At 42.0% G+C, this 18237-nt stretch overlaps 1 protein-coding gene across 1 annotated transcript in view; it reads right to left on the bottom strand.

Moving 5' to 3' along the window:
- Positions 1–18237, bottom strand: part of LOC121289678 (kinase non-catalytic C-lobe domain-containing protein 1) — a 278354-nt gene that overhangs the window by 235301 nt on the left and 24816 nt on the right. Inside the window, exons 3-5 of the mRNA XM_041209301.1 lie at positions 14283–14423; positions 12449–12504; positions 10573–10674 (exon numbers count right to left, since the gene is read on the bottom strand). Of these exons, the coding sequence (XP_041065235.1) occupies positions 10573–10674; positions 12449–12504; positions 14283–14423 (299 nt within the window). The remainder of the gene's footprint in view (positions 1–10572; positions 10675–12448; positions 12505–14282; positions 14424–18237) is intronic.

The raw sequence follows: 18237 nt of genomic DNA, 5'->3' as shown, positions 1-18237 counted from the left end.
TAATATAGCAGAATTTTTTTTTGTTTCAGTGTTACATGGTTGACTCCTGGAAGATCCAGAAAATCTGCTGCAATAGTGGCTTCTCACACAACACTACAACACACATAAATTAGCCATGGCTAGTGTACAAGAAGGCTTACACAAGTCATGGAGAAGGCATGCAGGATGTTAAAGCAATGTTTTACATACTTAGCCAACTTTGTGTGGGAAGATGGAAAAGAAAGTGTTTTACATTGTACATCAGAAAGAATTAGCGAAAGAGTTTGTTGTATGTCTTGATAAATGGCCTTGACTCCCTTCACTCCATCACTGATGATTTCTCTTGTTCAATGGAGATTTTAAGGAAGTGAATTCCATCTTAAAACGTTTCTCCTGGTTTTTAAAAACATCTTGGCTATTTTCTCTTTGACCATGCTTTCACCCCATCTCATTTTTTTTCCACTTAATTGAATTTTTGTCCACCATCTTGTAATTCACAGATGTCTTATCTTGTGCTCACAGGGAGCAGTATAGAAATGTATGCTGGTTTTTTATCATTGTTGTTGCTTAACACCTAACAGTTATATCAGGTGTTGATTGCTGACTTGTCCAGTTGAGACCAGTGCAGGATGCACGACTGTCCAGCATTAAAAATACAGTGAGCTGATGCGCCAACATTTATTATCTGGATATATTCTATCAGATATTATTCATATGCAAACATTGGCAGTACACATAAAAGCTGCAATTGACACCTGATACTGTAAGATTTGGTACTGTCAAAAGCATTTATTGTGCCAACAGTGAGTAAGAATGGTGTATATGAGGCACTGCTGTGATTGCTGCACACAGACAAGTATTAATGACCAGGTCCTTGCAGTCCTCAGGTACTGGGCTATATTTGCACAAGATTCCTGGGTCCTTGCTTGATACTGGCCTCCCTCTGGTCTTCTGATGACTGCTATATAATTTTAGATTTTGTTTCAAGAATCAAACTTAGAGAGTTTAAGATCCCTGGTTTGGATGGTTTGGATCGGCATATATTAAAATAAGTTAAGGAAGAGATGGCAGAGGCACTAGTCCATATATAAAAAATAATTTGTAAAGAAAATATTACCAGAGGTCTGGCAGATAGTTAATGATATACCTATATTTAAAAAGGGAGATAGAGTAAGTCCCGGAAGCTATAGAGCAGGTAGCTTAACATTAGTGTTAGGAAAGTAGTAGAAGTTTTATCCAAGATATAAAGGACATAAGTGCCAGACCGGACCTGTGACAAGTAGTGAGAACACCAGCATGAGAGAAAACTTCACCAATCCACTTGTTACAGATGGATCTGTTCAAGACAGTATTGGTAGGAGTGCCCACTGTACATTTCATGTTGAGAAGTCCTGTTTTCACACTGAGGAAACCTGTTAAAGCTACAACACAGCATGCTGACCAGTGGAAACAGCACAATATAGATAAGCGATCCCACAATTAACAGATCAGATCAAAGCTCTGCAGTCTTGTCATATCCAGTCATTACTGGTGGTGAACAAACAAAACAACTAATCAGGATGAGGAGGTTCCAATAAACACCCCCATCCTCAATGATTTTGTTCAAAACCAGCTTCAGCTTGAAATATCAAGTGAATGATCATTCTTGGCTTCCTCTTTAGGTCACTATTACCACAGGAACTCCCTCCCTAACAGCACTGTGGGTGTACCTAAACCACATGGATTGAGCGGTTCAAGAAGGCAGCTCAACACCATCTTCTCAAGGGCAATTAGGGATGGGCAATAAAAATGCTGGCCAGCCAGCGATGCCCACATCCCGTGAAAGAATATTTTTAAAAATGCAAGTCATCAACCAATTCGATTCACTCCCTGTGGATTCAAAAATAGTCAAGCATGTTGAATACAGAAAAGGTTAGGGGCCCCGATCACCCATTTGTAGTGCTGAAGACTAGTGCTCCAGAATTAGCCGTGCCCCTAACCAAGCTCTGACAATACAGCTACAACACTGGTATCTGACATCCACCTGACAAAGCAGAAAATTGCCTTGGTACAGCCTGTTGATAGTAAGCAGGACAGGTCCAATCAACCCAATTATCACTCCATCAGCCTACTCTCAAGCATTGGTAAAGTGATGGAATATGTTGCCAACACTGCTATCAAGTGGCACTTACTCACCAATAGCCTGCTAACCGATGCTCAGTTTAGATTCTGCCAGGATCACACCGCTCCAAACCTCATTGCAGCCTTGGTGTTAATTGTATATTAATCAAATGTTTAATTCAGGTGGTGGGCATTACCTAGGGATTCATTTGTGCTCCTATATACGGGAGCAATCCACGGCTACCTTCACGACTGGGAATCCTTGGGGAGGAAACACGTGGTGTCCGCCAGGCTTTCCGTGACTGGTGAGCACCGCGGGGACTGGGGTGCATCACTGACCCCCAAAATCACATTTTAATTTGACTTTTATAAGTTTCCTTTGTGTTTTGTCTTTTTTGTTGCAGTTTCCATTTAAGGGGCCGACCTTTTTATTTGTTCATTTGATCTTTTATTAATTTGTTTATCTGTCACCTTTTTCTATTAGTTCAATCAAAAGAACATATATATGGGAGCAGACTGAAAACAGTGGTTGTTGTGTTTGAAGGTGCACATTTTTAATGTAATTTCCTGTAAACAAAAGCTTGTAAGTGCGTAAATATTAGGCTCCAGTTCAATCCTTCACCTCCTGGCTATCTGAAATAAAACACTTGGTCCAAGAGCTAAATTCCAGAGGCGAGGTGAATAGCAACCAGCTTTGACACCAAGGCAGAATGTGACCAACTATGGCACCAAGGAGTCCAAGCAAAACTAAATTCATAGGAATCAGAGGAAAACTCTCCATTGTTTGAAATCAGGCCTAGCACAAAAGAAGATGGTTGTTGAAGGCCAATCATTCCAAGACAATGCTGCACAAATTCCTCAGGGAAGTCTCCTAGGCCCAAACATCTTCAGCTGTTTCAACCTTCCCTCTATTATAAGGTCAGAAGAAAGGAGAAATATTCACTAATGATTGCAGTCTTCAGTTTCATTCACAATTCGTCAGGTAATGAAGCAATCCATCACTATTTGCAGCAGGAACCCTGACAACAGCATCCACATGAGCTGATTAGTGGCAAGTAACACACTTGCCACTAGAAATGCCAGACAATGACCAACTCCAACAAGAGAAAGACCAACCACTCCTCTTGACATTCAAGGGCATTACTACCATTGAATCCCTCACCATCAACTTCCTGGCAGTTAGCATTGACCAAAAACTTAATTGGACTAGTCATATAAACATTTTGGCTAAAGACATCAGAGGCTTGGTATTCTGTAGCGAGTGAATCACTTCCTGGTTCCTTAAACTTTTTATTTCAGCTACAAGCACAAACCATAAGAGAGATGGAATACTCTCCACTTGGCTGGATGAGACAGATCCACCAGCGCTGAAGAAGCTTATCATCTAGGACAAAGCAACCCACTTATCAGCACCCCATCCTTCACCTTAAACATTCACTACCCCTCTCCACTGGCACAGCATGGTTGCAGTGAGTCCCATTCAGCAACTCTGCAAAGCTTCTTCGACTTTTGCCGCTGAGAATGAAAAGGTGCAGGTGCGTGGGAACGCCATCACCTCCAAGTTCACTACTCAAAACACCAAGGATATTTTTCACTTGCAGAAAAAATTTCAACCCTTAAAAACACTGGTTAAGTGTCTGATAACTGTTTCATCAGCTGGTTAGAGAAACTCATTGCAGCCATATATGTACAACAATGTGCGACTGATAACCACGTCAACTGCACTGCGAGTGCAGCACTCAAACTACAATGAAGCTACAAATACGTGAGCACAGGAAGTTATTTCTGGGCCTAAAATGTGATGTTAAGCTTCAACACAGGGGCAAAATCAAGGAAAGGTAGGGCAAAAATTGCAACTACACACACGTATATCCAAATATAGGTTTGTGCTGCAACGCACTGCCTTTGTATTGTGCTAAGCTGAAAATGCAGCAGTGTGTAGCTTGTGCTTAACATCCACAAAGAACAACTACAAGCACCTATATAGTACCTTTAGCATAGCTAAAGTCCCCAGGCACATCACAAGAATGGTATCAAACAAAATTCGACACTGAGCCATGTAAGGAGATATTAAGACCAAGGTAGATTTTAAGGATTAATGACAGAGATGGACAGAGAAAAATTTAGGGAGGGAATTCTGAAGCTGAGGGCCTATGCAGAACTTGCGTTTTTAGGGTTTCTCTCAGATTTGGTCTCTGGTTCATGACTCAGCATTTATATTTTTAAAAAATTACTTTTAAAAAATAGCATATCCCCAAACAAACATAAATATAGAGGTGTTGAGATATACCAGGATTTTGCTAAAGTAACAGTTTGGTAACTGTAATGGTGAAGCAAACTCACTGATGATTAGCCAATGTCACTCTTAATAAAACTCTCAAACATCCCATTAACTTCATTAATTTTGCAGAAGTTTCCACCCAGGAACTGCACTCATCTTTTCTTAGACACATTAAGCTACAGCCCTGGTTATTCCAGTGAAAATATGCTTGATTAATAAATAATATGAAAACAGGTCTGGCTACTGTTTATATATGCAAGCAAATCAATTTGACCTGTTGACAAAAAATGTAAAAAAAACGTACCAATGTTCCAACAGCAGTTAACTGAAGGTCTGTGAAAAGCACAGTGAAAAATTAGTGCCAAAAGCATCCTTAAACAAATTGATTTAGACAAACTTAATGATTTAGCAAAATTTAGCATATACTCTATTGTTTCTCAACAATCAACTAATGACAACACCAGAGTATGCCTCTTTACAAGACAGAGATGCTGCAATACTTTGACACTGGCTTTTAAAAAAAAATTTCATGGGATGTGGGAGTCACTGGCAAGGCCAGCATTTAATGCCCCTCAAGATGATGATGGTGTATGGCTTTTTTGAACCATTGCAGTCCATCTGGTGTAGATAACAGTGCTTTTCAGGTGGGAGTTCAGGTGGAAGTCATCCAGCTCCCTCCTGAACACTTGCAGTGAATCTGTTAACTTGACCCAGTAACAGTGAAGGAACGGTGATATAATTCCAAGTCAGGATGGTGCATGGCTTGGAGCGGAACTTGCAAATGTCCTTCTAAGTGGTACAGGTCATGGGTTTGAAAGGTGCTATTGAAGGAGCCTTGTTGAGTTGCTGCAGTGCATCTTGAATATGGCACACACTACTGTCACTGTGCATTGGTGGTGGAGAGAGAGAATGTTTAAGGTGGCAGATGGGATGCCAATCAATTAGGCTGCTTTGTCCTGGACGGTGTTGAGCTAGTTGAGTGTTGTTGGGGCTGCACTCATCCAGGGAATGGGAGTATTCCATCACACTCCTGACCTGCACCATGTACTTTGGGGAGTCAGCAGGTGAGTTACTTGCCACAAAATTCCCAGCCTCTGACCTGCTCTTGTAGCAACAGTATTTAGATGGCTGGTCCAATCAGGTTCTGGTCAATGGGGACATTGATAGTGGGGAATTTGGCATTGGTAATGCCATTTAATGTCAAGGGGAGATGATTAGTTTCTCTCTTGTTGGAGATGGTCATTGCCTGGCACTTGTGTGGTGCAAATGTTACTTGCCACTTGTCAGCCCAACCATGTTAGTCAATCTTCACAATTAAATATATTGCTAAATCTGGGAGAGGGAAGTAGCCAGAGAGTGAAATATGGATGAATAAGAATAGTGGAGAAGTAAAGGCCAGCTGGCCCTTTAAGCCTGCCACACATTGCCATGGTGCAACTGCACTTTGTGACACCAACTGCAGCCCCCGCCTCCCCTCCCACAATCCAGCATACCCAGCAGCAGCCATAGATTTTTTCAGTAGAGTCAAAAATCCAGAGAGGAAAACCATAGGTCAATTTGGGGAATGAAAAGATTATGGAAAATTTCTCTCCAAAACTAACAACCATAACTAAGACACAATGCCCAATGCCTCACCTATCTTTTACAACCTCAATAATAATAACTAAAAACTTATCCAGCTCCCCACCGAACACTCACAGTGAATCTGTTAACTTTTTTCCCTAAGGTTGACAACCCTCTGCCAAAGAAAGCTCTTTACATCTAACCCGGTTCTATGCTTCAGTAATTCATATGCATCTCCCCTGATGCTGTGTCATTGAAATAGTCTATACATATGGACAGGATCTAATCCCTTCATATTTTAAAGATCTCAATCACATCTCCTCCTTGTCTTCCGTTGCCTATGGATAAAAACACTCAGTTTTTTATGCCTATCATGGTAACTGAAGTCCTTTAAGCTTTACATTTGTCTGGTGGCCTTCCTGTAAACCTTGTACCATCTACCATGCAAGGCAATTGAAATGGGACACAATATTCCAGATGATGCCTAACCATGTTCTTATACAAGGACAGTATAGTGCTTTAAACAAAAACAAAAATAGCTGGAAAAACCCAGCAGGTCTGGCAGCATCTGTGGAGAGGAGGACAGAGTTAATGTTTCGAGTCCGTATGACTCTTCATCACTATAGTGCTTTTTTGTTTTGCATAGGATTGTCCCAGCAATACATTCGAATGCTAATCAATACTAACAAAAAATACAATATGAATTCATTACAAACTAAATCCGAGCTAACTTATTTATTTTTCTAAATGTTGACTTTTTTATAATCATTTAATGACATGGAAGATCATGAAATCCAGACATTAACAGCACTTTCGGCACCACTTGGTATATACTGCTGTAGAGAGTAGTAAATGTTTAATACCGGAGTGTTCCAACAAGATTAGTTTCAAAGCTGTGGTTATGCAGCCACAGTTATATTCTCTGCATGTCAGAAACTCAGCTCCCAAAGCTTTGTTCAATAACCAGCTGGTAGCAAGACACAGCATAGTGAAGGGTCAAACAAACATTTCAAAAATAATCTAAAGCAAAGAACTAAGGAGTGTAGCAACCAGGGAAATATAGTCAAAGATAACACCTCATAATTTAAAATTAATTTTGTGTTAATATTAAAAGGAAAGCATTGCACAGAAATGTCAACCAGCAACAAGTAACAAATGGACAGCAATAGTCATGAAATATATCTGGTCATCAATTTGGGTTACGTAGGAGGCTGCAGGCTCCATCTACAAATGTTGCTCACTCAAATTGTATTCAATGTTCGTGTGACTTGCATTATTGAACAGCACTGTTATTTTAAATAACTAATCTTGGTGAACTATTAATATCAGTTGAGGAATTACTGTGTTAGAGATGTATCGATTAAGTTAACTGACATTGCCTATGCTGAGCTTTGAAAAGGCATAAACTACAGTGCTTTAATTCATATGCAAACCAGACTTTAATACATATCTGATTGTTGATTGAACAAATGGTAGTTACACCACTCATAGTAGTTTTAGTAAAATAGATTTGCAAATTGGGGAGATGGGAGCACATAGGAGAACAAGGAGGAGAACCTGCCTCATGGAGGGATTGTTTACATCTTGCAAGTCATTTTAACAGAATATGCAGTGATTGGAAAATCTGAATTGTGACATGCAAGTATTGGCTGAAATGGATTTAAAGAGTTCATCAACACTCCAACTGCTTTGCTCATGTCTGTGAACATGACCATTGTATTAATTTTCTTCAGGTGCTGCATCTTTCTACAAACTGCATGGTGAACTTTCTGTTAAGCTCCAGTATCAACATCAATCATGATTAGATAGATACAATGTTTTGGACGCTCACTGGTTCCACAAGAATGCAGATGAGTAACTGAACATACAACAAAAATACATGCTACTTCTGACTTCCAGAACATGGTTGAGTGTGTAGAGAAAAAGATGCTAGTAGTCAGTCCAGCCAAGTAAAGACTTTCATTCTTTTAAAATCGAGATAACCTACCATACCCAGAAAATAATTCTTCCAGGTGAATGCACAATATTCAAGGACAAGATTGGACTCCTTCCTTCTTAATCTGTCATGATTTGTTGAAGTTGAAAAATGAATTGCAAAACTGACTTCAGGAGATCTTAACAATGGTCTATAAGTTTTGCTGATAACCAATGCAGAAGTTACCAGTGGCAGAACACAGTGTAACCAAATGCAAGAAGTGGTGTAATGAATTATAGGGCAACATTTTCAAGAGGTAATAGCCTTCACCTCCATTCAGAGAATGAGCAGGCATGGCCTATTAAACAACCTGTCTGATTTTAATTGGATGGCGTATAATGGGCAGCTGATCCATTACTACCTGATTTCTGTCACCATAGAAAATTAAAATAATCTTATCAATGTTTTCAAACAGTGATTTAGGTGCCTGGGTCACTTGGAAGGCCTTTTATAGTATGGTACAATTATATATTGTGCGTAATAATTCTTTGCAATGTGTTGCATATCTCTCAAATTAATCCAAGAAGAACCATGGCATAGCTAGCTACCTTGGTTAATTATAATTACTCTATAATTCAAACGATTTTATGTGCAAATGATGACCAAATTATCAAGGGTAGATGATGTTTCTAACACAATCAACACTTCAGATGTCATTTCCACCACGGAGTGGACTGTACACCAACCATTCAATAATCCAGCACAGAGTAAAGTAAAAGTTGCCATATGAAGCTCTGCATTTGACCAATGGCACTGGAAATAATCTTGTTATTGCAAAGCTCTGAGCTGCAGAACCATTCTTTCTCATAAATTCTCTCTGTCATCTCAGATGCCTTGAATATCGCCACAGAGCAATAAAAATTGACAATTCTTTTAAGAATTCAAGCTAGATAGTAGCAAGGCTATTATTTTTCTTTATTGAGTCAAGGAGTACTTTGAAAAAGCTGTACTCCCTTAGGCTCCCCTCTTAATGGCTGTGCTTATTGCTCCAATCCAGTTGATGCATCATAACATCCATCACCTCAGTCCAAAAATATGGCTCCAATATATTGGATAACATCAAACCATAAAAGCATATTTTGACAAGTTAATATTGTCTAGACCCCAATATTAGATTACCATCTTGTAATCACTTCAAGTTACCTTAAGTAAAAGAACATGGATGATAAATGATATAGGATCAGTTTTAATCATTTTATTTTGTGCCAACATCACCTTTTGTGAGCTCCATGTCATAGCATTAATGTGCATACAAATTCTTATATCATGTGCTAGTCCTTTCAGCCTTTCTACTTTCCCTTTCACCTCCCCATTACATTTTCAATATTTGGTATTGCTGAATCTAGCTTGATCATATGCCTCCATTTTAAATCAATTTTAATAATGCTGTTTGTCTCTGGAATGCTGTTCTTTGAAGTACCACTTCATGTCCTATCTGAATACATCTAGTTTGTAGTCTCTCTATCTCATATTTAAAGATTCTCCATTGTTACCCCATCAACCATTTGCTAGCCAACCTGTCAATTAATTTAGGTCATTTTATTTCTTAATTCACTGAATTTTCCCTCTTTCTAATCCAAAACCCGTATTTGCCAATTATTTTATTTGTCCAATTTTTCAGAGTTAAATCAAGCAACTCTCTGTTCCTTGATAAACATGAAAAATAATGATCTAAAAAGCAGTTCTGGGTACATCGTAAAACATTTTCTCCACTTTGAGGAACTGCATTAGTTTTATCCCAGTTTCTCTTCAGGTAGTTAAATTCACCCAATGTCACTGTCCCATTGTTTTTGCATATCTCAATCAACTGTTTGAAGATCTCACCATCTGCTTTATCTCTGCTATTTGGTGGTCTGTAACACATACCTGGAACTATACCATTTCCCCTCCTGTTTCTTAACTCTATCCATATGGATTTAGTCATAATCTAAATCTCTAGAACATTCTTCTCTCATCCTTTACTCCCTTCACTTGTTGTGGAAATGTTAAAACCAGAAAATTACAACTCCTGTCCAAACCATTACAGCAACCAAATCATATCCTTGCAGTTATTAATATTTACAATGCATACTTAATAACTATTTTGCAATTCCCCAATTGAAAATGAACAGCGGCATCATTCTGCAGTGTTCATTTGAACCAAGTTCTTGCATGGCATCAATTTACTGCCTATTATTTCGAAGATTAACTATGGTTACTGTATAAATTATATTCAAAATTATAAACTAGGTAATATTCAACATAATTGACTTGATTACTGGTACTGTTACCTGCGACTGAAAACAGGTTACTAGTTGGCAGATTAATACATTTTTCAAAATTAAAATTTCTGACAAGGCTGGTGCGCCTTATAGAATCGTTATCTTTTAAAGCAATGAGGTTCTTTTTCGGATAAAATTCTTTCTATGAACCGCTTCTACAACTTTGCCTAGTCAAATCAAAGTTGCACTGCGGGTTACAAGTGGCTGAGGGAAGAGACTCTCGCGAATTCAGTGCTTGGGCTGGGTTATTTATTTTGAGCGATCGACCGGAATGATTCTTTAGGATTAATTCTCATGAAAACCAGTGTTTGAATAAAGGCACCGTGCCGGCAACTTGCCAAACGGGCCAAAAACCCTGGCGGAACTCCTTTAAAACATTTCCAATACCGCACGGACATCCAGGCAGCACCTACCTCGTCTTCTGAAAGCGTAGGAAGCGGTTCAAATTCGTAGTACTCCCTCTCATCGTCTTCATCGTAATACAGGGCCATCGCCGGCCGCCAAGCCTTTTCTAACTGGGATGTGACAGTAAAACAATTCACTTCAGCGGCAGGGAGGAAAAAAATATTGAAGTGGAAAAACAAAACTACGAGCAGAGATCTGGCCCCCTTGCCGACTGCCGCCGGGTTTTGTTTGACATGCAGCTTGGGGGGAAAAAACACACACACACAGTTAGTGCAGTGGTGACTCTTCAGAACGGAATACTCGCCCCGCCGAAGGATGAATATTCAGCAGAGACACTTTTTGAGAGGAGGGAGAAAAAAAGAGAAACATGAATTCATGTCATGTTCATATGCTCAGTCCCCTCACCACCACCACCCACCAACACAACCCCGGGCTGCGGAACTCGCTCTTCACAGTCAGATTTATTTTAAAAAAAGACTTTTTGTCACAGATATTCTCACCACCCCCCCCTCCCCCTCCCCCACCCCCTTTTCTTGTCAGGTTTGAGATTGGGGTAGTTTAAATATTTCTTCTTTTACTCCTTGGCCGATCGACTCTCGGTCAGTTTGCTAAATGCTGGCTGCCATGGCAACACCTCGACACAGCAGCAAAGCCGCATCATCCAGTCAGCAGCAGCAGCAGCAGCACCTCCCTCCCTCTCCCCCTCTCGGCGGCTCCAGCAGCCGAGCGGACTCCACCTCCGGCCGGCGCTGCGGCGGCGTAACCGCGCTGCCGCCTCCGACCCAACGCCACTGCTCAACTCAACTCGGATTTTGCGCCCCCGCTGCACTAATAAACGCAGCTTTCTTTTTTTTTCTCTCTCTCTCCCTCCCTCCAGCTCCAGCTCCAGCTCCTCAGTCTCGATTTGTACTTTAGCACTGCAGAGACCGCAGTCTATGATTGACGACTACAAACCGCGGAGGGCAGCGAGGTGGTTTCTGCTGTTGGACCAGGGGAGGCATCGCCAGCTAAGAGAGCCCAATTCGCCACCTGTTACCTCAGTCAATCCAGACAGAAATAGTCGGGGGGGGGGGGGGGGGGGGGGGAGGGGGAAGGGAGGGTAAAAACACAGGGATCCCGATGCGCGATTAACCCTTGCCAGTTTGTTGCCATGCTGTCTGCTCATTTAAATGATGGTCGCGCTCAGCCCAGGGCTAAGCGGGTTGCTGAGTGACTGCACATCTCAACAGGGTCCCCCGCAGATTCAACCAGGTTAGCACACTTAAAGGGGATTTGTTGGGTGCGGCAAGTATTTGGGGAAGACATTGTGAACAGCAAGAAGAGTGTAAATAGCGAAAACACAGGGCGTTCCAGGGATTTCAGAGGCAGCTCCGGAGGACTTGGTGGAAGAGGTGGCTTCTTCTAACACGGCGGGATGGTGGTGCGCAATCAGTACCCCAGACGGATGCTAAATAGGCAGCTGGAATCAAAGCAAGCAGTCGAGCCTTGAGGACCTGGATGCAGTGCAGGAAGAAGTTTAATGATCTCACAAGTGGTCAACAGCAGTGAATACATATTCAAATGCCAAATCCTTACAGATGACCGCCTAACCTCACGCACTGCTGTATATACCAACCTTATTTCACTCATCTATCAGCATTCTTCAATGAGTATGATTCATATCAAGCATAGCCTAGCCTCACCCTCAGACACTTAGCACTGCTGCAAGCCTCACGCCCACATCTCAGAACATGCACACACTACTCAACTCTGACAGGCACATCACCCAAACACACTGCATCACACTCAGAGACACACATGCCTGTCCCTTGGAAGACAAGGTAGCAGATAAGCGATGGCAGCAGCACCTAAACATTGGGAACAGGCGTGGCTGCATGTCCTCACCTCCATGGAGGAGAAGGTACTGGCCTTTACTGGAGGGGCCATGGTCAGTGGCAGGGCTAAAAGAATCAAAAATGACAGAATGTTCCTATCAAATGCACCTTCTCACATCCACTCCGTCTTCAACCCACAAGCTGCAGATAGTGTCAGCAAGCCCCTCCTACTTTTACCACACCACAACCATACCCTTGTGCTTTTCTACTTTCAGAACTGCCACATGGCCAGGCAATGGCACAAGGGAGTCAAATCCTTAACGAGCCAAAGATTCATAATGAAACCCCCATTACTTAATCTCACAACCATCACCTCAGATACTGGAACTACACTTTCCTAAGAGGGTAACATGGAGTGGGGAGACATCACACACAACAGACATGCAGCCAGGGCAAGAGGTAAGATGGCACAGGTTCCAGTTCCCTGGAAAGGGAGGTCTTGCATGAGTTCTGCTGCAGAGGACGCAGATAAAGACTTTGATGGGGCATTGTAGAGTAAAAAGCTAATAGGCATGCACAATGAAATGCTTTTTGAATTGGCAGGCTGGCCAGAAAGCCTGTTGTAACTGACAAGGAGCATAGAGGAGTCCAGTACCAACTTGGCACAGAGCCTTGTGCAAACATTGGAGCCCATTATTTCTAGCATTGAAGTGGTGGTCAAGTCCATGAGAACACTTGCAGACCTAATCATGATGCAGCCTCTAATGGCCAATGCCTCAGTTTCCATTGCCGTACAAGTAGAAACCACCTTCCGCATGGGTAAGGCAATGAAAACTCAGGCTGAGGTCATGCAGTCTCAACTTGCAGCCGTGTAAGCACAGCTTGCTGCCATCATGGCTGTGGATACTAGTGGACAAATTGGCTTGCAGGGTTTTGCATCATTTCAGCTCAATCCTCCAACACTTTGATAAGATTTCTGAGACATTATGTGGGGGAGTGACAGTGGCTCCATCGAGCACAATCTGCTGCACTGTCAGGAGATGATATTATTCATGTTCCCACCACTAAGGGAATGAACAAGGGTGATTAGTTGATTCTCATATGGAATATTGGTAGATTTGTTTGATAAAGTTGGTTTGGAATGATAGTGGTGGCTTTTGTTTCTGCATTGTGGCCTAGAGGACATTGTGGTGGTCAGGGGCAGAACAAAGGAAAGGTGTGTGACTTTTTGAATGGGCATGTAGAGTTGTATCCACTGATTCTGTAGTAGGATAAAAGGAGATGTGTTGGTTAGTCCTCCCTTCCTTCTGTCCCTCCTCCTCATTGGATGTTTGCCATGGTTTGATGGCATGGGCTGTGCCCTCATTATGGTGAGGATATGCAGATTACAGCAGACCATGATGATTTGCAGCACATGCTCTGGTGAGTATTGCCAGGCTCCTCCAGCGTGACCCAAGCAGCAGCAGCATTGCTTGAGCACCCCAGTGGTCTGCTTGATGATATTTCATGTTATAGCATGGCTGTCGTAACATGAATGCTGACCAAGTGTGATTGAGTTGCACACTGGAGTCATGAGCCAGAGAGTTAGCGGATAGACCTTGTCGCACAGCAGATACTCTCCTGTTTGATGTGGTGGCACAATTACTGAGGGAACACAGACTGATGCCGAACAAATACATCATAACTGCTGCCAGGATACTGGGCATTCACCTGCAAGATGTGCTGCGCATGGTCACACATCAACTGGACAATTAGCAAGTGGAATCCTTTGTAGCGCCCACAAAGCCCTGCACCATGGGGACATCCACTATCCTAGCAAAACCACATACATGTTCTGCCTGCATCTCTCTGGTTGTAGAGAACTGTGTATTCCCCTCTCCTAACATCCAGAACATCAGTCATACCTCTTGTACAGCAGTTGATGGTGAGTGGAGAGACATTAGAGATGTCACGTGCTCTAACTTGGAATGCTCCCAATGTGAAGAAATTCACAGCCACAGTCACTGGCCGTATTGTCCTTGCGCTGCTTTGGCACTCAGGTTCGCCTACAAAAGGTGGCAGATTTCTATGAGTATCTATTTCATAAAATGGGGATGACATGCATGCTGTTCTTGGCTCAGGTTCCAGGAAGAGAAATGCTCCCTGAAGACCCTGAGTGAATATGACCTCCTGCTAAGAGCTCTTCTCCCTTTCCTCTTCCACTCTCTGTGAGCAACTTGTGCTACTCTGTTCAATCTTGCTTTCTTACAGCACCCAACAATGGGAGCAAGTAGTTTGACCAGAACTCCTGAAGTCAGAACCATGGTCTTCTGCATATGTAGCACTTCTCCCTGTGTCTTTACCAACCTTAATCAACAATAGAAAACTCACAGCACTTCTACATACTCTGACAACCAATAGAAATCAATCAGCAACTACCTGAACATATTTGATTATAATTTTAAATACAGCTGGTGGGGGCTCCTTCCTGCTGGTGAACAGGTGTTCAGCTGTGCATGTTTAAGAGAGGACGTTAAGTACAGTGGCGAGGTCAAAAATGGCAGCATGGCACCAAATCAGCGCCACAATCTGCCTACCTTGCATGCTTTCGGCACATGGTCCTAACTAATATCTTCACCAAAATAGCAACCACTACACGCTGTACCAGAAGTTTGCACATGCATCATAGATGCTATTTTGGTTCCAAAACAATGCCCATAACACTGAAATTATGGGGGCTATGGAGCTGAATTCTGCAACCTACAGTTCCCCATAGCAGAGCCTCATGATCCTTGAGTAACTTTGGGCTTGCATTTACACAACATACAGAATGCTTTTGGTTTTATGCTTAACTTATTGGGGTTGATTATCACTTGAGGTGGACTGTCTCCACAAGATAAAAGTTAGAAAAAGAAACTTAAGCCATTTTCTGAGCAGTGTCTTTTAAAGACCACTGATTAAGTCAATCAACACCAATACCAAAGGGCACAGCACACACTCCACCCATTGGCACCTGAAAATTAATCAGAGTCCTATGTACATGCACATGTGCAGAAGAGCATGCCGGGAGCAGAACTGAGTGTACCTAAAACTGAGTTCATGAATGGTGGTGGACAATTAAACAACAAACCGGTGGAGGAGGCTCCATGAACATTCCCAACCTCAACAGTGGTTTAGCCAACATATGAATGCACAGGTCAAAATTGAAACATTCGCAGTCATCCACAGCCAGACGTGCCAGGTGGATAATCTATCTTGTCCTCCTCCTGAGGTCCCCAATACCAAAGATGCCAGACTTCAGCCAATTTGAGTTACTCCATATGTTATCAAGAAATGGCTGAGCACACAGGATACAGTAAATGCAAAGGGCCTTGACAACATTCCGGCCGTAGTACTGAAGATCTATATTCCAGAATGAGCTGCAACTCCGGCCAAGTTGTTCCAACACAGCTACAGCATTACCTACTTGACAAAGCAGAAAATTGCCACGTATGTTTGTTCACATAAAGCAGGTCAAATCCAATTGGACCAAATACAAATCAGTGCACTCTCAATCATTAGTAAAGTGATTAATGTTGACATCAACAGTGCTATCAAGCAGCAATTCCTCACCATTACTTTGCTCACTGATACTCAGTTTGGGTTACGCCAGCTTTAGACCCTATTACAGCCTTGGTCCAAACATGGACAAAAGAGCTAAATTCCAGAGTTGATTGGAGAGTGATTGCTTTTGACTATAAGGCAACATTTGACTGAGTGTAGCATCAAGGAACCTTAGTAAAATTGAAGTCAATTTGAATCAGGGGAAAGCTCTCCACTGGCTGGAGCCATATCTAACCTAAAGGAAGGTGTTTGTTATTGTTGGAGGCCAATCATCTCAGCTCCAGGAGGTTGTTACAGGAGTGTCCAAGGTACAGCCATCCCGACATCATAAGCTTAGGGTGGGGATATTTGCTGATGTTCACATAATATTTAGATTCATTTGAAATTCTGTGGCTGATGAAGCAGTTTGTGCCCATAAGCAGCAAGACCTAGACAGCATTCCTGCTTGGGCTGATAAATGACAAGTAACATTGGTGCCACACGAGTACCAGACAATGAGCATCACCAACAAGAGAAATTCCAACCATCTCCCCTTGACATTCACTAGTATTACCAGTGTTTGAATTTCTCACCATCAGATCATGGTGGGACAGGAGGAGTTATCTTAATCCAAAACCCAACTGGAGCAGCCGTATAAATACTGTGACAACAAGAAAAGGTCAGAGGCTGGAGCTTCTGTGGTGAGTGACTCACTCCTAATGCTCAAGGCCTTACTACAAGGCCAAGCCTAGAGTGTGTTGGAAGCATTTCACCAACACTCAAGACCCTTGGCATCATCAGGATAAAATAGTACTTTTGATTGGCACTCAATCACCAACTTACATATTCACTGCATCTGCCTGACATAACATGGCTGCAGTATGCACCATCTATAAGATGCACTGCGGCAACTAGTCAAGGGTTCTTGGACAGTACCTCACAAATGTGCAATCCTTAGTACCTAGAAGGACAAGGGTAGTAGACCCATGGGAACACCACCACCTCCTATTACTTTCTAAGTCACACCCCATCCTGATTTAAAAATATAATCTCTGTTTCTTCATCATTGCTAGATCAAAATCCTGGAACTCTTTCCTGAACAGCATTGTGGCACCACTTCATCACACGACCGCAATGGTTCAAGAAGGTGACTCAACATCACCTTAAGTAGCAGCAACTTGCCATGGGAAAAAATTGCCGGCCATGTTAGCGACAAACACACATCTCACAAGTGAGTAAAAAAATGTCAAAACATTTTGCAAATTACACGTGACCTTGGAAATAGGCATGTATTTTGGTCACCTATCTCTGGGTTTTACCAAACAATAAGAATTACACTTATATGGTACTTTTCATGTTGTAAAACACCCCAAGGAACTTCCCGGAGTGATCACCAACAAAATTTGATATGGAGCCACATTAGGTGAGTCGACCAAAAGCTTGATCAAACCGATAGCTTTGAAGGAGTGTTTTAAAGCACGCAGAGTGAAATGGGGAGGTGAAGAGGACAGGGAGATAATCACAAAGGTGGCACAGCCAGCATAAACATTGCAGTAAGAAGCCTGTAGGCATTTTCAAGTAGCTATCACCCCGTTCATACCAGAAGGTGCATTTAAATTTGTCCCATGCAGTAGAGGTTCTCTATTTCTGCTCTATGTCCCCAGTGCTGATCCTGCCAGAAACTGCAGAGTCAGCTCACTAGGATGTTGAATTCAAACTTTCCAACGACCACTGGTCATGCACTCTCCCCTACAAAGTAAAGCTTTGTTAGAGGCATTCTGGAAGCTCTGATATATGTCAAGATTTATCACAATTCACTTGGAATTTTAGCTCCTCAATGTAGCGAATGAGGTTGGTCGGGCAGCGTTTTCCTCTTCTAAAACTATGTTAACTGCTATTTACTAGGTTTTAAATTCAGGATGTCATTGCAGTTTGTTTTTACTCTTGTTATTGGTCAATTAGGATGACACCCAGGTGTCATCAACCTGAATCAAAAGTAATTTAACCAAAGTGCCCTCTTTCTAAAGGGGAACAAACAATAAATACCAAAGTTAAAAAAAGAAAACTCGTCAAGTTAGATGAGAATATTACTTTTTGTGTCTACAATGCACTCCAGCCTCTCTCACCACTTCAATACAGTGGGATGTCCCTATAAGTTACAATGCTTACCACTTTATGAATCCCTCTGGCCTTTCTCAATGCTCCAAGATAAGCACTTTCTGCCCACATGGACATGTTTGCTATGACATCTTCTAAAGCCTCTACTTGATTTGCTGGCTTTTTTATACCATGACAATT

Source organism: Carcharodon carcharias, chromosome 17 (genome assembly GCF_017639515.1).
Source record: "Carcharodon carcharias isolate sCarCar2 chromosome 17, sCarCar2.pri, whole genome shotgun sequence".
In the NCBI taxonomy this organism is placed as follows: domain Eukaryota; kingdom Metazoa; phylum Chordata; class Chondrichthyes; order Lamniformes; family Lamnidae; genus Carcharodon; species Carcharodon carcharias.
Note: the sequence above shows the minus strand (reverse complement) of the source record. Positions and strands in the feature narration are given on the sequence as shown.